The sequence below is a fragment of the Panthera leo genome, chromosome D1 (assembly GCF_018350215.1).
Source record: "Panthera leo isolate Ple1 chromosome D1, P.leo_Ple1_pat1.1, whole genome shotgun sequence".
Taxonomy (NCBI): Eukaryota; Metazoa; Chordata; class Mammalia; order Carnivora; family Felidae; genus Panthera; species Panthera leo.
Genome location: NC_056688.1, coordinates 7,045,500 through 7,072,401, shown reverse-complemented (window position 1 = coordinate 7,072,401; position 26,902 = coordinate 7,045,500). Strand labels below are relative to the sequence as shown.

The window sequence follows — 26,902 nt, the reverse complement described above, 5'->3', positions numbered from 1 at the left end:
ACACAGGCCGGCAGCCCTCCCACCAGCTTCCTCCTGGTCTGTTCCATGCTGACTGGGGCCAGAGATGGGTGGCCGGAGCTATCTGACCATCCACAGCAGGGCCACCCTCTCCATCTGCGGGGGGAAGGGGAAAGGGAGGAGCCGGGAAGCCCAAGCAGAAGTGAGAGAGCAGCAGGCTGGTCAGCTGCGGCCACCACTTCTGCCACCTAGGCCAGAAGGCCATCCCACCCCACCGTGGCCCCCTCCCCCTCTCTGTCCCCTCCTCCTCCCTCCTGTCCCCACCCTCTGATGGCTTTCTTTAGTGATATTACTTGGATTCCTTTCTCTTTGTTTTTTTACATATCTATTAATAGTTTTTGATTTGTGGTTACCCTTAGGTTTATAGATAACATCTTATGCGCATAGCTGTTTATATTATGTTGATGATCGCTTAAGTCCGAACCCATTCTAAAAGCACTAAATTTTTATACACCATCCCCCAAGGTATCACCATAAATTTTTCTTGATACTCAACTTGGGGTTATACCTACTGGAAATTATATCTTCCTTTCAGAAAGAATATTATCTGTTTTGATGTGGGCTACACCATCTCCACAGGTAACGTGCTTCATTGAAGCAGTGGGGATTCAAATTGTCTTATTAGTGATGTGGATTCAGTTTGAATTTATTTGATTTAACATAAGCTCACAGGTGGGGTAGGGGGAGTTTACCAAGAGTTAGTAAGGGTTTTTTGGGGGATAGAGTATGAAGAGAGTGTTACCAAAGAAATTGTTGTCTGAGAGAGAAGAATTGTTTGGAGGGGTGCCTGGGTGGTTCAGTCAGTTAATACCCAACTTCAGGGGCGCCTGGGTGGCTCAGTCGGTTAAGTGACCGACTTCAGTTCAGGTCACAATCTCACGTTCTGTGAGTTCCAGCCCCGCATCGGGCTCTGGGCTGATGGCTCAGAGCCTGGAGCCTGCTTCCGGTTCTGTGTCTCCCTCTCTCTCTGCCCTTCCCCCATTCATGCTCTGTCTCTCTCTGTCTCAAAATAAATAAACGTTAAAAAAATATATATATCCGACTTCAGTGCAGGTCATGATCTCGCGGTTCATGAGTTCAAGCGCTGAGTCAGACTCTGTACTGACAGCTCAGAGCCTGGAGCCTGCTTTGGGTTCTGTATCTTCCTCCCTCTGCCCCTCCGCCCCCCCACCTCTCTCTCTAAAAAAAAAAAAAAAAAAAAAAAAAAAAAAGTTGTTTGGAGTTGTTTGACCAAATATGTGTCCTAACATGAATAGTAGGTAGGGTTTGTAAATCAGTGGAATTACTATAGTAATGAGGTTTCTGTAATGGTAATACTAGAATAATAATTATTTAGTGCTTTCTTGGGCCAGAAGTTGTTCTGAGTGCTTTATGAATATTAACTCATGAACTCCTCACCATAGCTGTAGGAGATAGCCACTATCATTCCCATTTTTTAGGTGAGACACCGAGGAGAGAATTTAAGCAACTTGTCCAGGGTCACATGGTGAGTTGGTACTAACTGTTGAACTCAGACAATATGATGCCATGCTCCGTGTTCTTAACCAGTAGGCTCTATTTTGTCTTCCTCCTGGATGACTCTGGAACATGCAAAAGCAACTCAACCAATGTCCTGGGTATTTTCTTTACAGTTGCTAGTGATGCACTTCCAAAGTGAAGGGTAAAACTCGTTGTGAGAATAAAATTGGTATTGCCTGGCTTGTCAAAGTAAATCGTGAGTGGTAATATTTCTAAAATCTAGTTTACACACATAAAATCTATTATATGGTTTTTACTCATTTTGCCCTAATTAGGCAAAAAGCTAATCAGAGGTACAAAATCCAGTTTTGACCATACAGTCTTATGTATTTGAACCTTTAGAATGTCACTGTCTTCCAACACTTTAAAAGACTGATTGATCTAAGAAGACGAGGAGAGCCACGTCAGATAGTGAGATACATCAATCCTAAAGAGGTGAGGACACTGTTTATTCATACAGCATCTGTGTTTTCCCTTCAAGATGTGTGGCTGCTTTATAAATGTGCTTGTATTTGTTTCTTTTAAAACACTTTTTTATTGAAGCACGTTATAGAAAAGTTCATGAAACATAAATGTATAAGGTCACTGAATCATCACAAACAACCCCCTGTGTAACTTACATAACCCAGATCAATGTTTCCTACTTCAAACCACTGCTTTCCAGGCTTTGCACATCACCGCCAATTTCCCTGCTCCCAAGAGGCAACCACCATTTTGTTGCAGCTTTTTTTTCTTTAGTTTTCTCTGTTTTTGAACTGTATGTAAATAGAATCTTATGGTGCGCTTTTGTTCATTCAGCATTGTGTTTGTGTAGCTGAATTGTATTCATTTTATGAAAAACAATGATAATTATTTCATTATACACACACACACACACACACACACACTACTGTTAATTCATTCAGTGGTTGACATTTATACATATATATTTTTTCCAGTTTGAGTCTGTTATAAAGATTGCTTTGGGGAACATTCTTATTCATCTGCCCTGGTGCATATGTGCACGAATTTCTTTTGGTTTCTATTCTACCTAGAAATGGAATTTCTGGGTAACGGGATCTGCCAAACTATATTCCAAAGTTACTGTACAATTTGTATTAACCATCATCCGTCTCTTGGAATTCTTGGTGCTTTACATCCTTATCAATGTTGAATTTCAGCTTTTTAATTTGCCTTTCTCTGATAGCTAGTGAAGTTGCACATCTTTGTGAGGAGTTCCGCTCCTGGTTACAATCCTGTGTGCTCTTCCTGTGTCTGTAATTGTGACCAGACACAATTACAGGGACTTTATCCAACAGGCCCCACACGGGAAAGCTCACAATCAGTCTTGGTGCATGGCAGTGCACCAAGGAGAAAGTCCCCTCCTCACAATCAGACTTGGTGCATGGCAGTGTCCTGCAGCCTCTCAAGGGAGCTCAGGCTGGGACTCAGACACCCTGAACGGAACCCCCGACCCCCGACATATTTAAGTATCTAGTCCCAGCACTTTCATTTTTAGTTCTTTATGTGAGGCTTTGAGCTGAGGTCTTCAGACACCTCTGCTGAGACCTCTTTCTGGGGGAAACCTTGAAGACCCTTTTCCCACTCTGACTCAGTCCACTCAGACTGTCCTCCCTTAATCTCCTACATACCTCCTACCCCAAATATACACACCTTATGGTCCCTACCACTGCTGGAGCCTTTTGTTCAGGATTCTGTGCTGATCCACCTGACTCTCTGTCACTGCACTGCTCACGGTGGGGGGGGGGGGGGGGGGTGAGGGTGAGATGGAACAGGTGGATTGGTGCCTCCTCTAGTTGTAGACGCCCTAACTCTTGCTTATTCCCATGTAGTAAGTGGTCAAAAGCTTTCTTTCCCTTTGTGCTTGTTTCCTTAATTGGCTACTCTGACACTGACATCTCACCTGCCATTCTTCCAGATCAGCTGAGCTCCTGACATTTTTTTGGTGTCTTTCATGTGTATATTGTCTCTTATTCCTACTAGTTTAAAGCAGTTCTTTATATAGTCTTCATAAAAGTCCTTGTCATTTCATGTTCCATTCTGTGATTTGACTTGTCACTCTTAGGATGGTCCTCACTGTGTGTTTTTTATCATGAAAAATGGCAAACATATTACAAAAGTCGAAAGAATAAAGTAATAGACTACAGGTACCCATCACCTAGCTTCAACAATTAGCAATTCCCCGCCAGTCTTGCTTCATCTATATTTCCACCCTCTTTCCCCAATCCCTAGGTTAGTATTTTGAAACAAGAATGTCTTTTGGTGAACAGAGTTTTTAATTAAAAATTTTTTAATGTTTTTTATTTTTTTTATTTTTATTTTTTTTGATAGTTTATTTATTTTGAGATTGGAAGAGAGAGAGAAAGCAAGCCGAGGAACAGAGAGAGAGAGAGAGATGGAGGGAGAGAATCCCAAGCAGGACCCGTGCTGTCAGCACAGAGCCTGACATGGGGCTCAAACTCACAAACTGTGAGATCATGACCTGAGCCGAAATCAAGAGTCAGACGCTCAACTGACTGAGCCACCCACGCGCACCTAATGTTTTTTATTTTTGAGAGAGAGAGAGAGTGTGAGTGATGGGTGGAGGGGGCAGAGAGAGAGGGAGACACAGAATCTGAAGCAGACTCCAGGCTCTGAGCTGTCAGCACAGAGCCTGATGCGGGGCTTAAATCCACAACCACGAGGTCATGACCTGAGCTGATGTCGCATGCTTAATCAACTGAACCACCCAAGTGCCCCCAGCATTCTTGATTTTAATGTACTTAAGATTATCAGTGCTTTTGTGTATGATTGGCGCTTTTTATAAGCTTCGCCAATCCTGAAATCATGAAATTATTCTCCTATATTATATAAACTTTATTGATTTTCTTTTCATATTTAGATATATAAACTACTCGGGATTCATTTTTTTGTGTATGGTGTGGGGTAGAGATCCCTTTCATATTCTTCCTTATAGATCTCAAAATGATCAAACACTGTTTATTAAAAAGATAGTCCTTTCTCCACTGCCTCCACTGCTCTGCCATGCCACTTTTATCATAAATCAAGTAACCAGTTATGTATGAGTCTGTTTGTGAATTCTCTATTACCTTCCATGATCTATTTTTCCAGCCTTGTTATAATTACTTTGAGTTTGTAATAAGTATATTATATGGTAGACAATACTCCCATTTTGTAGTTCTTCAAGAAGACACTTCCAGGCTATCGTTGGATGCTTTGTATTTCCATGTAAATTTTATTTATTTTTTTAAGTTTATTTAACGAGAGAGAGAGAGAGAGAGAGAGAGAGAGAGAGAGAATGCAAGCTAGGGAGGGGCAGAGAGAGGGAGGGAGAGAGAATCCTAAACAGGCTCTGCACTGTCAACACAGGGTCCATGGGGCTGGAACCCATGAACCATGAGATCGTAACCTGAGCCAAAATCCAGATTGGATGCTTAACTGACTGAGCCACTGAAAACCAGGCACCCCTATGTTTTTGGTATTTAGAGTAATGGTATTTAGAGTAGTGTTAGGAACTGTCCCCTTTGCTTCTGTTTTCTGGAAGAGATAGTAGAGAATTGATATTTTTTTTTCCTTAAATATTTTGTAGAGTTTACCATTGAACCCATTGAGGCTTGGTGCTTTCTTTTTTGAAAGGTTAATTCATTCAGTTTCTTTAATAGGTATTAGTCTATTCAGATTTTCCATTTCTCCTGTGTGAGTTTTGTCAGGTTGTCTTTCAAGGAATTGAACCATTTATCAAATCTGTGGGAATAGAGTTTTTCATAATATTTGTTAATTATCCTTTTACTGTTCATGGAATCAGTAGTAATGGCCCCTCTTTTCTGATATTAGTCATTTGTGTCTTCTTTCTATTTTTTCCTTCTTAGATTTTTGGACAGAAGCTTATTGGTTTTATTGAGCTTTATTGGTTTTAATTTCTTTGATTTTTCTCTGTTGATTTCCTGTTTCAATTTCATTGATTTCTGTTTTTTTATTCTTGACTTTTGCTTACTTTTGATTTAATTTGTTTTCCTAGTTTCTTAAGATGGAAGCCTACATTATTGATTTCAAGTCTTTCTTGTTTTCAGATATATGTAGTTAGTGCTATAAATTTTCCCCTAAGCACTGTTTTCAGTGCATTTCACAAAATTTGATAAGCTGTGTTTTCATTTTAATTTAGTTCAAAATATTTTAAAATTCTCTTGAGACTTCCTATTTGATCCACCTGTTATTTAGAAGTGTGTTGGTCACTGCCCAAGTCCAAATGTCCAAATGTCTGGTCATTTGTCACTGTCCAAATGTCTGGGCATTTTCGGACTATCCTTCTGTTACTGATTTCTAGTTTAATTACATTGGAGTCTGAAAGTATACTTTGTATGATTTCTCTTATTTTACAGTTGTTAAAGTGTACTTTATGGTCCATAACATGTTCTATGTTGGTAAATAAAAGTTCTCTGTAAGCTTGAGTAGAATGTATGTTTGCTGTTGTTGGATGAAGTGTTGTAGAAATCTAAATCCAGTTAATTGAAAGTGTTCTTCATTTTCATAATAGACCGCTGAATATGTCAATTAATGATAGAGAGGTATCAAATTCTCCAACTATAATAGTGGATTTCTCTAGTTCTCCTTGCGGTTCTTTCAGTTTTTGCCTTCATATTTTGATACTATGTTGTTAGGTATATATACTTTATGGATTGTTATGTCTCCTCAGAGAAGTGGCCACATTATCATCTTGTAATCCTCTTCTTTATCCCTGATGATTTTTCTTGCTCTGAATTCAGCTGTCTCTGAAATTAATACAGCTTCTCGGTTTTTGTTTAATCAGTGTTAGTTAATATATTATATCTTTCTCCATTACTATGCTTTTACCCTATCTGTGTCTTTATATTTTAAATGGTTTTCTTACAGACAACATAGAGTTGGGTCTTTTTTTTTTTTAATCTATTCTGTCAGTCTCTGCCATTTAACTTGTGTATTTAGACCATTGATATTTAGTATGGTGATTGATGTCTAACATATTTAATGTCTTCTATTTCTTGCCCTTGTTCTTTGTTTCTTTTTTTCTATTATACCCTTTTTCTGTCTTCTCTGGTTTTAATTGAGCATTTTATATGATTACATTTTCTTTCCTCTCAGCATATCAATTATACCTCTTTTTTACTAATTTTTGGTTCCCTAGAATTTCCATTGAGTATTTACAGCTAATCTAAGGCCATTTTAAATAACACTACTGCACTAAATGAAATTCCCCATAGGCATAGGAGACAGAGTCATGCTTAAGGGAAAGGAACTGCCTCAAATACACAGCTGACTCTCATCCCCATTTGAGTTTGTAGATGGTAGGTAGAAGGATAAAGAATTAAGCTTAAATCTTCTCAAAGTACTTTTGAATTTCCCATAGGCTTTCATAGTTGAAGAGATAGAGAGTTGCCATATCTAAGAAATAGGGGAAAACTGGAAGTGGACAAACCAGACATAGATTACTAAAACTGCAGTCCAGGCTTGAGCCAGCTAAATTTTTGATTGGATTGACATGATTAGCACCTCACCCTAACTGACTGAAATAGGAAGGAAAAAATTCCATGAAGCTGTACACTTAAGATTTGCCTACTTTAGTGGACATAAAAGTATATATATAATGAATTGTGTTTAAAAAGTATATACAGTTGACCCTTGAATAACGTTGGGATAGGGGCAGTGACCCTCTGCCCATGCAGTAGAGAATCCATGTATAACTTGTGACTCTCCAAAAACTCAACTACAGATAGCCTACTGTTGACCGAAAACTTTACTAATAGCATAGTCAATTAATATATATTTTGTATGTTACATGTATTATACACTGTACTCATACAGTAAGTTAAGCTAGAGAAAATAACGTGTTATTAAGAAGGTCATAAGAAGAAAATACATTTACAATGCTATACTATAAAAAATCCACATATAAGTGGACCTGTGCAGTTCAAACCCATGTTGTTTAAGGGTCACCTGTATAAATTTTATAAATGTAAGTTTAAGATCCTGTTATAAAACATATCTTTCACGATTGAACTATGACCCTACATATGTATGTATGTATGTATGTATATGCTTTTTAGTCAGGAGAAAATTATGCAAAACTTAAGGTAGTCTTTTAGGCTTTATAGACTGAACAATTTAGGATAATATGTATATTCTCATCTAACAGTACTATCAGGTGGTAAGCTTGAACTCTTCTGTTAGAGGAACCAAAATTGTTTTCTCTCTTTTACATTTGGTGCAAGGCATTAAAATTTAGAAGACCAATTCTATACAATTCTTAAAAAATTTAAGCATGGATTTTTGATTTAAGAAAAGCTACTTAGGAACAGTCATCTTGTGTTAAACGTGGATTAGCCAATGACATTTTTTTTACTCTGAATTTACCTGTAAGATAAATATGTAAGTCATATGTTTGAGGACTTACTTAAAATTTCTGTTTTTGGAATAACAAATCACTTGGCTTTTATACTTATATGTTGCACAGAAAGGGAACATATTTGGTATCATTTTTCCAGTTACAAAAGCTGTTTTACTTATTGGATGCCCATTAGAAGTTAAATCTTAAAATATATTTTAATTTAAAAATAATTATTTAAGGCTTATTTACTTGACCTATTTCATAAATAATTAATATTCAGCACTATTTTAGCATGATAGAGTGAGAAGTGGTGAGTTGATACACACAGAATTTTGAAGAGTCATGTATTTTTTTGTAGGCAGAGCTGCTAGATGCTGCTGCGGGCATTCATGTACGATTCAGATTAGGTGGCGTAAGTATGGGTGAATTCTTATTTGGTAATTTTAAAGCACATTTATATGAAATTTAAAAGATTTAAATTTTAAAAATGTAAATCATTTTTTGTGATTACAGTGGTCCTTTGAACTTTTCCATATACAGGTTAAATTTCCACCTGATATATACTATAAAATTTTCACTCATAGACCTATTGAAGATCTGTGTGCTAATAGCCCTAGAGATTATACAAGACTTCCAGCAAAATATACGTCTCATATTAAAAGTGATAATCTTCAGGAAGAGGATCATCGTGGCTGGTATCGTCGTATAGAGAACAATGGCTGGAGGCTTGTCTCTGATACAGTAAGAAAATAAAAATATTAATAATTTTGAATCTTACATATTTAGGAACTCTTTTGTCTTTTTGAAAAATAATTTTAAAATAATAAATCTTGGTAATTTAACTGATAAAAACTGATGATGGTAAGTACCCAGAGGTTACTAATAATACTTCAAGATCAACAGTGTATCTTTTTTTTCTTTACATTTGCTTATACTTCTAGTAATCAGCTTTGATCTAGGCCATATTTATTTATTTATTTATTTTATTTTATTTTTTTAATTTTTTAACGTTTATTTATTTTTGAGACCGAGAGAGACAGAGCATGAACAGGGGAGGGTCAGAGAGAGGGAGACACAGAATCTGAAACAGGCTCCAGGCTCTGAGGTGTCAGCACAGAGCCCGATGCGGGGCTTGAACTCACGGACCGCGAGATCATGACCTGAGCCGAAGTCGGCCGCTTAACCGACTGAGCCACCCAGGTGCCCCCCGATCTAGGCCATATTTAGATACTGTTTGGAACTCAGCAGTTTAGTATCTTTATAACAAAGCAAATTGGAAAATGTTGTTGACTCTATTGATCCTTGGACTAGAGGTGGGAATTTTTTTTTTTAGTGTTTATTTATTTTGAGAGAGAGAGAGGGCGTGAGCAGGGGGAGGGGCAGAGAGAGGGAGAGAGAGAACCCCAACCAGGCTCCACCGTGTCAGCACAGAGCCCAACACAGTCCGATCCCACGAACCATGAGATCATGCATGACCTGAGCTGAAATCAAGAGTCAATCACTTAACTGACTGAGCCACCCAGGCACCCCTAGAGGTGGGAATTCTTAAGAAAAAGATGACATTTTCTCTTACAGAGCTTGTAACGACAGATACTGGTGGAAAATCATCTGGATTGTCATGGTGTTTGGAACTTTAACATGTCGTCATATTAATTGAATGGAATGATTTTAAATATACATAGTTCTTAATACGTATATGTGATGTAGGGACTTTTCCATAGACACCCATGTTTTACCTCCTCTTTTTGTGGGGATAATTTCTACCTAAGCATGTTTGGTTAGGTTAACATGATCAGGTTCTGTAGCTCTAGATGTCTGTTTATATGGCCTCATATCTTCATTCCAGTTTTTAATCTCTGGTATGTAGATTATAGAATGTAGTATATTAAATATACTAAGAATGAAAAGTGAACATGATCGAGTTGTGTATTCACACATTTATTCAACAAATTTTATTGCATACCAAACATATGTCAGGCGTCGTACTAGATGCTAGGGATACAATGGTAGATAAAATAGTCCCTTCTCTCAAGTAGTTTGCCTTTTAATTTGGGAGAGACTTAAGTAAAAAAGAGTTTTTCAGTACAGTGTAGTAAATATGTGCTTTAATAGAGACAAATACGTAGTGCTGTGGGGGATAGAAAATTCTCCTCCTTGTTTTTTAATATGTGGTGAAGGAGAGGCAGTGAATTGGAAGTAGGAAAAATAGGCAGCCAGTTAGGATAGCATGCCATACAGGAAACCACAAACTCTTGAGACATCATGATGAGACTTCCCTGTTCTTGGAGGGTGCCTGTCCTCCCTGAGAATTAGAGTCTTCAAACGTCAACAGCACTGAGAGTAGGTGAGTTTGTTCTTACCAGTAAAGAGTTTGTTCTTATGAAAAACGAAAACACTATTGGAGTATGTCTTTTCATTTACCCATTCAACGAATAGTTATTAAGTACCTCAGTATGCTAGTGCTTTGTTAGTCTTTCTGTGACCTGTGCCTCTGAAAGCTCAATGCGCTATTCACCTGTGGCATAATAAGAAATACCTTAGAGGAGGTGTATTCTCTCCTCTGTTTCTCTCTTGGCATATTCCTACTGAACACACAGAACTTTTGACTGTAGCCAAATTACCTCACAATCAGTATTTCAACACTTTGTATATTCATTTTCCATTTCTCAACAGTTTTGGGTGTCTCCTGAAAACGTAGAGGTGGGAGACAAAAAAGAAAGCGAATTCCATTTCTCTAAACTGAAGAGAAGGCAAGATATGGAAAAGAAAAGAAAAATTAGAAAAATAGAATGGATGAGGAAAATGTAAGTTGATGAAATAGACTTACTAAATATATACTGTTTTAAGTTCTTCTTAAAAAAATGGTATCACTACGAAAAGAACTGCTTGTTATTTTTAAAAAGAAAATGTAAGATAATGTTTATGTTTTAAACAATATTTAGATAAGCAAACACTTAACAAATGCCTGCTATCTGAGACACTGTTACTCTCTGAGATATAAATGGAAAAATGACATGCCTTTGATCCCAAGGAAATTACAGTCTATAGGAATATCAGATATGAAAATAAGGATTTACTCTTACATATTGGGTAACTTGTATTTGGCCCTCCAGATCCACTCTGTACCCTTCTCAACCCTTCTTTCTGTCCTAAGACACTGACCTAAATGGATTATGCTAAAAGTCATTCTGGACCTTTCTAACAAATGTTTAAAGCAAGCCAAAAAATCAGATTGCTTACAAGTTTACTTCACTGCATACCCAGAACAAATCCCCACAATATTTAAAGGAATACAAACACTTCAGTATCCCAAATCATATAAAATTCACAATGTCTACTATATAGCATTCAGTTACCAGGCATGAAAAGAAACAGGAAAATAGACCCCATTTAAGAAGAAAAATTAATTAGTAGCAACAGACCCACCAAAATATCTTTTGAAGATGAAGGTGAAAGAAACTTTTTGGACAGATAAAAGCTGAATTCTCTTATTATGAGCGGACCAGCACTACAAGAAATTTTTCTGGCAGGAAAAAAAATGGTTCTAGGTCGAAACCTGGATCCATGAAGAACACCGAAAGTGGTAATTATGTAAGTAAATATAAACAACTTTTATTCTTACTATTTAAATCTCTTTAAAAGATAATTAACTATGGAACTGTACACTTAAAGATAGATAAGATGATAAATTTTGTGTTACGTGTTTTTTACTGAACTTTTTAAAGATAGGTATTAAAGTTGTAAAGGAATGAATTAATATTGATATTACCAATCAAGTTGTACTTTAATTTTTGATCCCACAATTATACTCCTTTTTCTCTTGTATTGAAAATCTGCATTTCAAGCAAAATATAATTGCTTATTTTCCTGACATTACAATTAAATTGTTCAAAAAACCCCCAATATAATACCATTATATGATGCAATTAATCACTGAATAAAATTTTTAAAAATTTAAGTTTTTAAAGTTTTTTTACTATTTAAAGCAGAAACACCAAGAGTATATTGTGATGTTTGTAAACTTAGAACAGTGCAAAAGTAAAATGTATGATAATGATGCCATAAAGGTTGGGAGAGATGAGATGGAAGTGTACTGCTAGAAGGTCCTGAGTGTGCATATGAAGTAGTATAATAGTGCTTAAAGGTAGACTGTGGTTGTTAAAGATGTATATTACAAACCCCAAAGCAACCATAAAATCAACAAGAACAAAGACGTAAATATAAGAATGTAACGATGGAAATAAAATAGCATCATAAAAAACAATCAGTCCAAAAGAAGGGCGAACAAAGAGGGAAGGAAAGAACGGAGAGGACAAAGAGAAAGCAAATAGCATGATGTAGACTGAAATCAATCATATCAGTGATAATTTTAAATGCAAGTGGTCTGAGCACCCCAAATAAAGGCAGAGTTTGACAGATTGGATAAGAAAACTATACACAAGGACAGAACAGTCCTAAATACTTGTTTCCTAATAACAGAGCTTCGAAGTACATGAAACAAAAACTAATAGTACCGAAAGGAGAAATAGGCAAATCCAAAATTATAATCAGAGATTTCAAAGCCCTTTCATGAGTGATTGGTAGAACAAGTGGACAGTAACTTAGTAAGGCTAGAGAAGACTTGAGCAAAACTGGACATAATTGGCATCTATAGAGCACTGTACCCAGCATGAGCACTGAATATTCTTTTCTAGTGCTGTGAAAAATCCCACCAAGCTACATTGTATTCTAGGTCATAAAACAACCACAAATTTGAAAAAATTAAAATCATACAGAGGATGTTATCTGATCACAATAGAATTAAAAAGTAATTAAAAACATAAAATGAATTAAAAGTAATAAATCAATAAAAAAATTAAAAACAGTAATAACAGAAAATTTTCTGGAAAACGTCCAACTATTTAGATATTAAACAGCATACCTCTATATAATCTATGAGTGCAAGAAGTCACAAGGGAAATTTGAAAATATTTTTGATTTAATGGAAATGAAAATACAACAAAAATTGAAGGATGCAGCTAAAGCAGTACTTACAGAGAATTTTTACTTAAGAGAATTAAATACTTATATTTAAAAAGAAAGATCTCAGGGCACCAGTGTGGTTCAGTTGGTTAAGCATCTAACTTTGGCTCAGGTCGTGATCTCATGGTTCACAGGTTCGAGCCCTGCATCAGGCTCTGTGCTGACAGCTCAGAGCCTGGAGCCTGCTTCAGATTCTGTGTCTCCCTCTCTCTCTGCCCCTCCCCTCCTGTGCTCTATCTCTCTCTCTCTCTCAAAAGTAAATAAATATTTTTAAAAAATCTCAAATCAGTAATCTAAGCTTCCAACATAAGAACCAGTAAAGAAGAGCAAGTTAAACCCGAAGCAAGTAGAAGAAAGGAAATGCTAACAGTAGAAAGCAGTAACATTGCAAACAGAAAACCATCAGCAAAAATGAAGGAAATCAAAACTTGGGGTTTTTTTTTGAAAAGAGCAATACAGTTTATGAACCTCTAAATAAAAATTTGAAAAGAGAAATAACACATGTAATTCAGAAACATCAGAAATAAAAAGGATGTTTAATCCTATAGGCATTAAAGCAATATAGATGTATTATGAATAATTTAATGCATACAAATTTAAAAAATTAGGTGAAAGAAAAATTCATTGAAAGGCATAAACTAAAACTCACTCAAAAAAACAAAAAGCATAAATAGGTCCTGCTATTAAATTGAATTTTTAGTTGATAGAAATCCCACAAAGAAAACTCCAGGCACAGATAGATTTCCTAGTGAATTCTAAGAAGCATTTAATAGAGTACAATTTTATACAATATTTCCAGAAATAGGAGGGAATATGTCCCAAAAATATCTATAAAGTATTACCTGAGACTTAAGACTTATAAAAAAAGATATCATAAGAAAATAACAACCAGTATCACTGAAGAACATATATATAGGATAGTAAACATCATAAATGGAGTTTGAGGAATACACAGTTGGTTTAACATTTGGAAATCAGTCATTGTTATTTATCATACTAACAGACTTACAAAGCAAATTGGATATGACCATCTCAATAGATGCAGAAAAACTACTACAAAAATCCAACAACCATTCATTATGAACACTCTTATCAAACTAGGAATATAAGAGAACCTCCTCAACCCGATAAAGGAAATCTACAAAAATCCTACAGCTAACATTATACTCAGTGGTGAAAGACTGAATGCTTTATCTCTAAGATGAAGAACAAGGCAAGGATGTCTGCTCTCACCACTTCTTTACAACACTGGACCGAAGGTCCTAGTCCATGCAGTAAAGCAAGATGGAGGGGGAAGACACTGAGATTGGACAAGAAGATCTGAAAGAGTCTTTATCCACAGTTGACATGATTGACTGGGTACACAATCCTAAGGAACCTACCAAAAAGCTACTGGAATTAATAAGTGAGTTTATCAGGGTTGTGAGATACAGAAACCAACTGTACTGCCATATTCCAGCAAGAAACATTGGGAAATTGAATTGTTAAAAAATAACATTTACAGTACCATAAGGAAATATGAAACACCTAAGAGAAAAAAAAATCTGTATGACTTGTACACTAAAAACTGCAAAACATTGCGAAGAGAACTTAAAGAAGACCTAAATAAATGACGAGATATATGGTGGTCATAGATCAGAAGACTATTGTTAAGATGTCCATTGTCTCCAAATTGATATGTGCATTCAATGCAGTAACAGTCAAAAGTTCCAGCAGGTTTTTTGGGGAAATTGACAAATTGATTTGAAAATTTATATGGAAACGCAAAGGAGCTAGACTAGCCAAAACAATTTGGAAAAATAAAATTTAGAGAACTCAAGACATTGTGGTATCAGCATGAAGATATATAGATTAATGGGACATAGCTGAGAAAACTTACCAATATACATGTGTATATCACACAGGTGCCAAGGCAATATAATTGGAAAACAATATTCTTTTCAACAAATTGCATATTAAAATCAGAAAAATGAAACTTGATTTTTATCTCATACCATTTATATGAAGTTTTGTATCTGGTGAGAGATCATAGATATAAATATAAATGCCCAAACCATAAAATATCTACAGGTAAGCAAAGGAGAAAATCTTAGTGACCTTGGTTCTGGCAAAATATTTTATTTTTTATTTTTACTTATTTTTAATTTTTTCCTATTTTAAGTTTTTTATTGAGGCATAATCTGTATACAATAAAATACACAGATTCTAAGTATAATTAGATGAGTTTTGTCAATTGAATACTTCCATATAACCACCACTCAAACTAAAATTTAGAACATTCCTACCAACATCATGTCCCATTACAGTTACCCTCACACTCTCACCCTTATTCCATTTTATATCGACAAGCAGTTCATGATAAAATAAAATACAACAACATTTAAATTTTGTATGTCAAATAGTATAACAGCCCCACATAAGTCAAAGCATGTTAACATCTTTAGAAGAAATTAATTAAAAACTCAAATATGAAAAACCTATTTATCTAGGACAATGGAAGCATCAATTACTCTATTAATAAAGTTATATTAATATGTGGAAGACAAGATATCCTTATATTTTAGCACATCTTGAAGGAAGAGGTACATTGAGACCCAATATTTACTAACAAAAAAAATTCAGGTATTTTCTTTGGGCTGTCTGTACATTTGAGTTCTCCTAATACCTCTCTTATTTTATGATGGGCAGTTTATTTCCACTGCCTCTAGTTAAAGGTTTGGTGTTTTTTTTTTGTTTTGTTTTTTTTTTTTGGTTTGGTTTGATTTGTTTTTTTTTTAATAATATAATTTATTGTCAAATTGGTTTCCATACCACACCCAGTGCTCATCCCAACAGGTGCCCTCCTCAATGCCCATCACCCATTTTCCCCTCTCTCCCACCCCCCATGTACCCTCAGTTCTCAGTATTTAAGAGTCTCTTATGGTTTGCCTCCTTCCTTCTCTGTAACTTTTTCCCCCCTTTCCCCTCCCCTCTGGTCTTCTGTTAAGTTTCTCAGGATCCACATATGAGTGAGAACATATGGTATCTGTCTTTCTCTGCCTGACTTTCCTTAGCATAATACCCTGCAGTTCCATCCACGTTGCTGAAAGTGGCCAGATTTCATTTTTTCTCATTGCCAAGTAGTATTCCATTGTATATATAAAACACATCTTTATCCATTCGTCAGTTGATGGACATTTAGGCTCTTTCTATAATTTGGCTACTGTTGAAAGTGCTGCTATAAACATTGGGGTACAAGTGCCCCTATGCATCAGCACTCCTGAATCCCTTGGGTAAATTTCTAGCAGTGCTATTGCTGGGTCAAAGGGGAGCTCTATTCTTAATTTTTTAAAGAACCTGCACACTGTTTTCCAGAGCGGCTGCACCAGTTTGCATTCCCACCAACAGTACAAGAGGGTTCCCATTTCTCCACATCCTCTCCAGCATCTATAGTGTCCCGATTTGTTCGCTTTAGCCACTCTGACTGGCGTGAGGTGGTATGTCAGTGTGTTTTTTGATTTCTCTTTCCCTGATGAGGAGTGACATTGAGCATTTTTTCATGTGTCTGTTAGCCATCTGGATGTCTGCTTTGGAAAAGTGTCTATTCATGTCTTCTTCCCATTTCTTCACTGGATTATTTGTTTTTCAAGTGTGGAGTTTGGTGAGTTCTTGGATACTAGCCCTTTATCCAATATGTCACTTGGCAGATATCTTTTTCCATTCTGCTAGTTGCCTTTTAGTTTTGTTGATTGTTTCCTTTGCAGTGCAGAAGCTTTTTATCTTGATGAGGTCCCGATAGTTCATCTTTGCTTTTAATTCCCTTGCCTTTGGAGATGTGTCAAGTAAGAAATGGCTGCAGCTGAGGACAGGGAGTGAATTTTAAGAAGATTCCACACTCAGCACGGAGCCCCACATGGGACTTGGTCCCATGACCCTAGGATCATAACCTGAGCTGAAGTTGAGTCCTCTGCTTAACTGACTGAGCCACCCAGGCGCCCCAGTGGGGAGCAACAGAATTCTTGATGAGCTCTGTGGTGGCTGTTTTTACAGACGAGATGACAGTGGGGAAAGCGGTGATGGGATTGGTTCCTTTAGCTCACAGGAAGAGTGGAACTTTGAAGTGGTGGCGGTCAGCTGGTGACACAGACTGCAGCTAAGTTCCTTTAATTCAGCAAATCCACACAGCCCCTGGCCCCTGGTACGCTGCTGTTGACCTGACCCATGTTCTTTCCCATCCCAAGCAGTAAACAAAAAGAGAAGCAATTGGCATTGGCACGGAAAGAAGAGGATGTGCCCCTACATCTTACTCTCAGGGCTGTCGGCTCTCCTGCTGTTTTCCCCCCGGGGCTTGCACATCCCCGTCCCCACAGACCATCGTGCCTCTCCATTACTTTGGTGACCTTATACTAATCAGATGCAGTGAGCAGAAAATAAGTCCCCAGATGACTTAATAAGACAGATGCACACCAGAAGGAGAGAGAGATACATTTTGCACAATGTTAAGAGTTTGCCACATAACTAAAGCTAATGGACATTTGGGGATATCCTTTCTAAAGTGAGAGACAAGTTGCACTACCTTGTACCGTCCACCTTGAAGGCACACAGCACTTAGAGGGGCTCCCTGGATTAAGGGGGTAAAATATGCCCCATTGGGGCATGCTGCCCCAACCCATATTAGAGGTAACCTAAGGAGGCTGCCAGGCTCTAGCGGGACATGGTGTTCTTACAAACATGGTAGCAGGTCCACGGTGTGGTCAAGCTGCCCCACCACTTCCCCTTGATGGCCAAACAGTCCTGCCAGTATTGGAAATGTCTGTGAGAGACTGTGAACTTGTGTATGGAGTCTCCCAAGAGTTTTAATAAGAAGATCTCAGCACAGAGGGTTTAGGAGAAAGGTAGTGCCCTCTTCTGCCTACAACTGTGTTACATTTGAAAATCAATTCTGGCTCTGCTACTGGGCCCTGGTAGAGACTGAATGCTTAGCAGTGGGATTCCAGGTGCCCTGTGGCTATGAACTGACCTGGGCTTTATCTAATCCAATGAACCATAAAACTGAGAGTGAACAGCATCATCTCAGAATGAAATGGATGCAGGATAGAAAAGAATGGGTCTGAGAAGGTCCAGAGAGCTCTGTAAGCTGTATGAGCCAGTGCCCAGGTTCCTTCAGCACTGCTTATGTTCACTGGCTCTGCTTCATCTCCATGCCTTTGGCTTCGTAGGGAGTCCCCTGTGACCAGCTAACAGAGAGAGACTACATTAGGTCTCATTTCCCATGGATCTGCGCAGGATTCTGGCAACATCCAAACGTGGACAGTCACTAGATTACAGCCCCTCAATAGGCCCAGAAAATGGCCAAGGGTATCCTCCCAGTGAGCCCAGCTGGTTTTACACTTCATGTAGGAAGGTGAAATAGCTTGAGACAGGGATCTTATTGACTGTGGGCAGTGGCTAATATCTTCTCACATAATTGGGTACTTGGAATTAGATTGGAAAAGTGGTGACTGGGTGTGGGGACATGTGTACTCAGAATGGGCATAGAGTATACTTGTGTCCTTGTGAATGCCCTCCAAAGGGTTTATGAAGCAGAAAGCCCTAAGTATTCAGATGGACAAGATGATCCATCCTGTGGATGTCGTTTTTTTCACCTGGTTGCTCACTGGAGCCATGTACAAAGTGGTCATAGGTATCAAGATCAAGGCTACAGATAGACTCATAAACATGGTCTTTTCCTCACGGAGTCTGTTCTGGCTTTATAGTCACAGCTAACTGTACAGCAAAGGCCGTTGCTTTGCCTCCAGCAATGGGATGTGCTGGCTGCCTGGCGGCAGGCTGATGATACTGGACCCTTCCCATATAGAGGTGGCATCCCTTTATATGCACAGTGATAAATATTCTGGATGTGTATTTTCTTTCTCAGCTTGCCTTACTTCTGTCAGCAATACCATTTATTATAGAAGCCTTATCCATCATCATTTTATTCCATACAACATTGCCTCTACCCAGGGGGCCCATTTGCAGCAAAAGAAGTGTGGTAATAGGCTGAGAACAACAAAATACACTCACCATATGTGCTATCGCTTAGAAACAGCTGGCTTTGACAGAATGGCAGTGTGATTTGCTGAAGATCAGGCCAAGCACCAGCAGACACACACCTGGTAATAAGTCGTTGCACATGGATGCTAATCTGTCTTATTTCTTTTTTTCTTTCCTCTGTTTATTTACTCTCAAAACAGTCCTCATCCGTAAGTGAGCTCTGTTTTTCTTTTTTTTTTTTTTTTAATTTTTTTAAATGTTTATTAAATGAGAGAGAGAGACAGAACATGAGTGGGGGATGGGCAGAACGAGAGGGAGACACAGAATCCAAAGCAGGCTCCAGGCTCTGAGCTGTCAGCACAGAGCCCGACAACGGGGTTCAAACTTGTGAATTGCAAGATTATGACCTGAGCCAAAGTCAGATGCTTACCCGACTGAGCCACCCAGGTGCCCTTGAGCTCTGTTTTTCTAATTACATGGACATTCCCAGCTCAGATTCAACAGGTCTTAAGCTGAATTTCTTACATTCCTCATCATAAAAGTTGTTTCTTTTCAGCATTCCTCTCGCCCTCGGTTTATGACACCATCATTTGTTTACCCAGTCATCCAAGCCAGAAAAGTAGAGGTTATGCTTGACTTCTTACCTTTCATCAGCCCCCATGTGTAATCTGTCATAAAGTCCTATTCTACCTCCAAAGAATCTCCCAATACTGGCATTTTTCTCCCTCCCTGTGGCATCTTCTTATTGTTCTCCTCTCTCCTGCATCTGCAGAGTCCTTCTGATTGGTTTCTTCCTCTCTAATCTTCCCCCCATCCCTGCATAAATACTGAAGTGATGTTTCCAAAGCACAAATCACCTCCTTACCTGAGACATGCCAGGGACTCACCCTTAGCTCTCCCCACGTGATGCTCCCTCTCCCTAGGTTGCTCTTCTCTGGCTCAGTTACATGGCAACAAGATCTTCATCTTTGATACTTGGCTCACATACCTTCTTAGCTAGGAGATGCCTTCCCTGACTTAGCTAGGCACGGGCACTTTTTTTTGGCATGCCCTCATAGATGTCGTACATACTCATTTGTCACACTTCTGCAAATATCTGTATATTTGTCTGCCGCCTCCATTAGGAGCTCCGAAAGGACAGCTTCATTAGACCTAGTAGATGCTTAATGAATATGTGTTGCTTCTTGAATGAGTGAGTGAGTGAGTGAATCCTTATAACTGGATGTTGTAATGTTTCCTTTTTGTAAGGTTGCAGGGGATGGAGAAGAAATGTTCAAGGGATTAAGCCCTGTTTTGGGCTCTGTGCTGACAGCACAGAGCCTGCTTGGAATTCTCTCTCTCCCTCTCTGTCTCTGTCTCTCTCTCCCTCTCTCTCTCTGTCCCTCTCCGCTGGTGCTTGCGTACTTTTTCCTTCTCCCTCCCACTCTCTCTCAAAATAAATATTTTAAAAAACCTCTTTAATTCTTACTAGGTATTTTGCATTTTAACTTCTTTCCCTGTTGGTATATTCAGAAAAAATATTTTTGTAATGTTTTCTCTCTTTCAGTTTTCTGTCGTAGAAAGAGTAGATCATTTAAAACTGGATATATTGCAACATTACCTATAAAGCCAAAGTTTATATTGTTGTTTTAAATATCACTCATTTATTATAAGACAAGGTATGATTGTTATGAGGTAGTCTTCATTCTGGTCACTATTATTTGTTTTCTACTTGCTAGTCTTTTGTTTGATTACTATTATAGCCCACTTAACTATAAATAGTGACTAATATTTGAAGAGTTTAAAACAGAATTAAATTATTGGGATAAGTATTATAATTCTCTTTAAAACAAATCACCTTTCTATATATCCTTGATGAGAGCAGAAATAGGTAACTGAACTGTCATAAATCACTGTTGTCAAAGGAAAAACAAATATCGTCCAGGTTTCCAAATCTAATGTCGTGTATATTTGCAAAGGTAAATTGTGGAGGAAGTCATAAAAAATGTGCTCACTCTTAGCCTTCCAGAAGTTTCTGCTTTCTAAATTCATTTTTGTTGTGGCATGAACACTAGTTCATAAACCTAGGCCATCCATTGGGTACCATCATTTATTCATTCATTCATTCATTCATTCGGTACCTACTTTTTTTGAGTGCCTATTATGTTCAGGGAATTTGGGTAGAAGAATGCAGGCTCCACAAAGGAATCCCACCTCTGTACACAGTGCTTTGCAAATGGCGGTGGTAGAAAAGTTGTGAATTCATACTTTCTTAGAATTTGTGCTCTTACTAATCAATATAAATCAAGAGGCATGTTCCTGCTTTTATGAAATTAGCTCCCATGGATCATTATCTATTTAAAGTTTGAGAAAGCAGAAACTTCATGAGGGCAGAGACATATCTTGTCACTGCCCTACCCCTTGCCATCCAAGAGTTGGTAAGCCTTCTTTTGTTGAATGCTTACTATGTGCTAGTCATCATTCTGAATGCTTTATAGGGACTTAACCTCTCAAGAATGCTAAGAAGAGGAGTGTTGTGATTACCATTTTAAGGTAATCTCAGGCCCAGAAAGACTAGGTTATTTGGCAAAAGTCATAGAGCTAGTAAATCACAGAAGCAAGACTCAAAGCCAGATAGTTGGATATCGGAGTCCTACCTAGCTCTCCACTCCCACCATGCCACTTCCTAATCAATGTTGACTTAATAAGTGAAAACAATTTCAGAGTAAGTTAACTTTAAAAGTGGAATACAAATGTAGATCTTAAAATGAAAAACCAAAAGAAAAATGCACCTTTCTAATATTCTTTGTGAGGAATGCTAACTTGTCTCTACGCACTCAGTTCACGTTTTGTGGATGCATTCATTTATGTGCTCAGGCTACCGTAAGAACAGTGCTGCCCAAGAAGTCTGGACTTGGAGTCAAATTCAAACACTGGCTCTGACATCTATTTACTATGTACATGATCTTGAAGAATTTAACTTCTCCAGCTTTTGACTTCCTCATCCATAAAATGGAAATAAAAATAGCTGTCACAAACGGCTTTGTCTTTTTAAAGTGAATTAAACACGATTATGTATGAAAAGTACCTGACACAAAAAAAGATGTTACCATCTTGTCTTCCCTTTGCCTCTCCCTCCCTTTCTCTTTCCTCCTCCCCTCCCCTTTCCTCTTCTTACCCGCCATTAGCCATGTGACCTCATAAAAGTCAGTCAACTCTTCCAGGCCTTAATTTCTCTCCTATAAGACAAGAGGATTAGTTATTTGGTTTCCAAGATCCTTTGACTCTATAATCCTATGATCCAGTGATTTAATAACTTGCTTTTTCATTATATCATAACAGCCCAATGTACTGAGAGGTGGGTTTTGAAATGAGGCCTCACCGTTTAGTGCGGTTGGCTAAGTTATTTTGTTTTGTTTTTTTCCCAAACATCCCATCACATAGAACCTGGTCTGAATGTATTTGAGTTAAATAGGGTGAGAACTTGGTTTAAATATGTAAATAGTTTTGCAATAACAACACATCTGTTAGCTGCGTCTACTAGTAATCACCTGTCTGACAAGGTTTATATCTCCCTTCCCTTCCCCTGTTTAGGTACTATACAGGAAGCCTAGAGGCCAGGTCAACAAACGCTAAAACTCTAGGTTTAATCCACACAGCAACGAAGGGGCTAATGAGAGCTGTCGAAATCGGTGGAATAGATTCGGTGATGGAATGGGAGGTGGATGAAGTGCTCAACTGGACAAACACGCTGAACTTTGATGAGTAAATACATGCTGCTTTTGTTGGGGAGCAGGGCAGGCCTCATATATTTTTCTGTTTCCCGCTCCCGTGTTGAATCTTGGACCCACAAATGTAATATTTACTTAAAAAAAGAGTATTGTCTAGAAAAAAGAAGAAATGAAGGAAGAATATTTAAAAAGATGATGTAAAAGTAGAAAAAGAAAATTAGACTTAGGTGTTCTTTTTTTTTTTTTTTTTTAATGTTTATTTTTGAGAGAGAAAGAGAGTGTGAGAGGGGGAGGTGCAGAGGGAGAGAGGGACACAGGATCCCAAGCAGGCTCTGCTCTAACTACAGACAGCCTGATGCCGGGCTCGAGCTTGCAAACCACGAGATCGTGACGTGAGCCAGAGTCGGAAGCTTAACCGACTGAGCCACCCACTCACCCCTGGGTGTTCTTTTTTTTCATTGAAGTGTAGTCAACTTACGATGTTATATGAGTTTTAGGTCTATAACATAGTGATTCAGCAATTCTATAGATAGCTCGGCGCTCACCACATGAAGTGCACTCCCCGTCTGTCACCATACAGCTTTACTACAACATTATTCACTGTATTCCCGATGCTGTACTTTTCACATCTGTGACTTACTTATTTTGTAACTCGAAGTTTGTACCTCATGATCCCCTTTATCTATTTCACCCATCCCTCCACCCACCTCCCCTTTGACAACCACTAGTTCTCTCTATTTTTTGTTTATTCATTTATTTTTTTTCTTAGATACCACACAAAGTGAAATCTTATGGTACTTGTCTTTCTCCATGTAACTTATTTCACCTAGCACTATACCTTCTAGGTTCATCCATATTTTCACATACGTCAAGATCGCATTCTTTCTTTATGGCTGAGTAATATTCCACTATATATCCATTCATCCATCAGTGGACACTAGGGTTGCTTCCATTTTGTGGCCACTGTAAATGTTGCAGTAAACATATATATCTTTACAAATCCGTATTTTTTTTTCTTTTGGTAAATACCCAGTAGTGAAATTACTGGATCAAATGGTATTTCTATTTTTAATTTTTAGGAACATCTGTAATATTTTCCACTGTAGTGCACCAATTTACATTCCCATCAACAGTGCATGAGGGTTTCCTTTTCTCCACATCCTCACCAATGGTTACTGTTTCTCGTCTTTTTGATTCTAGGCACTTTGACAAGTAGAGGGTGATATCTCATTGTGGGTTTAATTTGCATTTGCCTGATGATTAGTGATGTTGAGCATCTTCATAAATTTGTTGGCCATCTGTATGCCTTCTTTGAAAAAAAATGTTTATTCGTATGTCTTCTGCCCATTTTTAATTCTTTGTTTTTTGTGTGTTTGTTGAGTTGTTAAGCTCTTTATATATTTTGGATATTAACCCCCTATTGAATATTTCATCTGTAAATATCTCCCATTCAGTAGGTTGCCTTTTCATTTTGTTTACAGTTTACTTTGCTTTGTAAAAACTTTTTATTTTGGTGTAATCCCAGTAGTTTATTTTTGGTTTTGTGTTCTTTGCCTGAGGAGACATAGCTAGAAAAATGTTTGTAAGGCCAATATTGAGAAATAACTGCCTACACTTTCTTTTCCTAGGAGATTTATGGTTTTAGGTCTCACACTTAGGTCTGTAATCATTTTGAGTTTATTTTTCTGTGTGGTTTAAGAAAGTAGTCCAGCTTCGTTCTTTTGCATGTAGCTGTCCAGTTTAACCAGTGCTATTTATTGAAGAGAATATTGTATATTCTTGCCTCCTTTGTCATAGACTACTTGATCATATAAGCATGGATTTATTTCTGGCTCTGTATCCTATTCCACTGATTTACATGTCTGTTTTTGTGCCAGTACCAAACTGTTTTAATTACTATGGCTTTGTGTAGTGTATTTTGAAATCTTGGATTGTGATACCTCCAGCTTTGTTCTTTTTCAAGATTGCTTTGGCTATTTGGGGTCTTTTGTGTTTCCATATGACTTGTAGGATTATATGGTTTGTTCTGTGAGTAATGCTCTTGGTATTTTGATAGGGATTGCAATTAAATCTGTATATTGCTTTGGGTAGTATGAACATTTTAGCAACATTAATCTTCTAAAGTGCGAGCACAGTATATCTTTCTCTTTGTGTTGTGTTCATTTGCTTTCATCTGTGTCTTACCGTTTTCAGAGTATGGGTCTTTTACCACCTCGGTTAAGTTTTTTCCTAGGTATTTCGTTCTTTTTGGTGCAGTTGTACATGGAATTGTTTTCTTAATTTCTCTTTCTGCTACTTCATTATTAGTGCTTAGAAATGCAACAGATTTCTGTATTATATTAATTTTGCATTCTGCAACTTTGCTAAACTCATTTATGAGTTCTAATAGCTTTTTGGTGGCATCCTTCAGGTTTTCTATATATAGTATCACGTCAACTGCAGATAGTGACAGTTTGACTTCTTCCTTACCAATTTAGATGCCTTTTATTTCTTGTTTTGTTGTTGTGGCTAGGACTTCCAGTACTATGTTCAATAAAAGTGGTGAGTAGACGTTCTTGCCTTATTCCTGATTTTGGAAGAAAGGCTCTCAGTTTTTCACCGTTGTGAGCTATGGGTTTTTCCTATGTAGCCTTTATTATATTGAGGTATATTCCCTCTAAACCCACTTGTTTGAGAGTTGTTTTTTTTGTTTTTTTTTGTCATGAATGATGTTGTATTTTGTCAGATGGTTTTTTTCCCGTCTATTGAGAGGATCATATGTTTTTTCTTCTTCTTGTTAACATGATGTATCATATTGATTTGCAGCTCCTGAGCCCCTTTTGCATCCCTAGACTAAATCCCACTTGCTTGTGGTGAATTCGTCTTTCAGTGTATTATTGAATTCACTTTGTTAATATTTTGTTGAGGATTTTTGCATCTATGTTATCAGGTCAATTAGCCCATAGTTTCGTTTGGTTTTGCGTTTCTGTCATGTCTGACTGGTTCTGGTATCAGGGCGATACTGGCCTCACAGAATGAATTTGGAAGTTTTCCTTTCTCTTCTATTTTTTGGAACATTTGAGAAGAATAGGTATTAACTTTTCTTTAAATGTTTGGTAGGGGCACCTGGGTGGCTCAGTCGGTTAAGCATGCAACTTCAGCTCAGGTCATGATCTCAGGTTTGTGGGTTCAAGCCCTGTGTCTGGCTCTGTGCTGACAGCTCAGAGCCTGAAGCCTGCTTCAAATTCTGTGTCTCCCTCTGTCTCTGCCCCTACCCTGCTCTCACTCTGTCTCTCTCTCTCTCTCCAAAAATAAATAAGCATTAAAAAAATTTTAAATGTTTGGGAGAATTCACATATGAAGCCATATAGTCATGGACTTTTGTTTGTTGAGAGGTTTTTGATTACTGATTCATTTTCATTACTAGTAATTGACGTGTTCAAATTTTACTATTTCTTCCTCATTCACTTTTAGAACATTGTATGTTTCTAGGAATGTATCCATTTCTTCCACATTGTCCAATTTGTTGGCATATAATTTTACATAACATTCTCTTATAATCTTCTGTATTTTGGGCATCTGCTGTAATTTCTCCTTCATTTCTGATTTTATTCTCTTTTTTTCTTGATGAGTCTAAAGGTTTATCAGTTTTGTTGATCTTTTCAGAGAACTGGTTCCATTGATCCTTTCTATTTTTCTTTTAGTATCTATGTTATTTATTTCCTCTCTAATCTTTATTATTTTTTCGTCTTACTAGCTTTGGGCTTAGTTTGTTCTTTTTTTTTTTTTTTTTTTTTGGTTCCTTAGGTGTAAGCTAGCTTGTTTGTTTGAGGTTTTTCTTGTCTCTTGAGTTAGGCCTGCATTACTATAAACTTCCCTCTTAGAACGGCCTTTGCTGCATCCCACTGATTTTGGACTGTTGTGCTTTCATTTTCATTTGTTTCCGTGTATTTCTTATTTCCTCTCTGATTTCTTGGTTGACCCATTGGCTATTTAGTAGTATGTCGTTTAGCTTCCATGTATTTGTGATTTTTTTTTCAGTTTTTTTCTTTTTTTAACTGATTTCTAGTTTCATACTGTTGTGGTCAGAAAAGATTCTTGATGTGATTTCAGTCTTTGTAAATTTATTGACACTTGTTTTCTGGCCTGGCTTTGTGGTCTAACACTTGATCTGTCTTGGAGAATGTCCTTTGTGCATGCACTTGAAAAGAATACATATTCTGCATTTGGATGGAATTTTCTCTAGACATCTGTTAGCTTCATCTGGTCTAATATGTCGTTC

General features: G+C 37.5%; 1 protein-coding gene across 7 annotated transcripts in view; it reads left to right on the top strand.

The window, feature by feature from the left end:
• CD1H11orf65 (chromosome D1 C11orf65 homolog) overlaps positions 1-26,902 on the top strand; it is a 60,153-nt gene that overhangs the window by 26,626 nt on the left and 6,625 nt on the right. For 4 of the 7 annotated variants that reach the window (XM_042904998.1, XM_042904996.1, XM_042904999.1 and 1 more), the window contains exons 3-7: positions 1,879-1,971; positions 8,256-8,309; positions 8,438-8,638; positions 10,571-10,701; positions 22,505-22,675. In XM_042904998.1, coding sequence (XP_042760932.1) covers positions 1,879-1,971; positions 8,256-8,309; positions 8,438-8,638; positions 10,571-10,701; positions 22,505-22,675 — 650 coding nt within the window. Of the gene's footprint in view, positions 1-553; positions 598-1,878; positions 1,972-8,255; positions 8,310-8,437; positions 8,639-10,570; positions 10,702-22,504; positions 22,676-26,902 lie in introns of all 7 variants that reach the window. The other 3 variants (XM_042905002.1, XM_042905004.1, XM_042905001.1) reach the window with 3 other exon arrangements.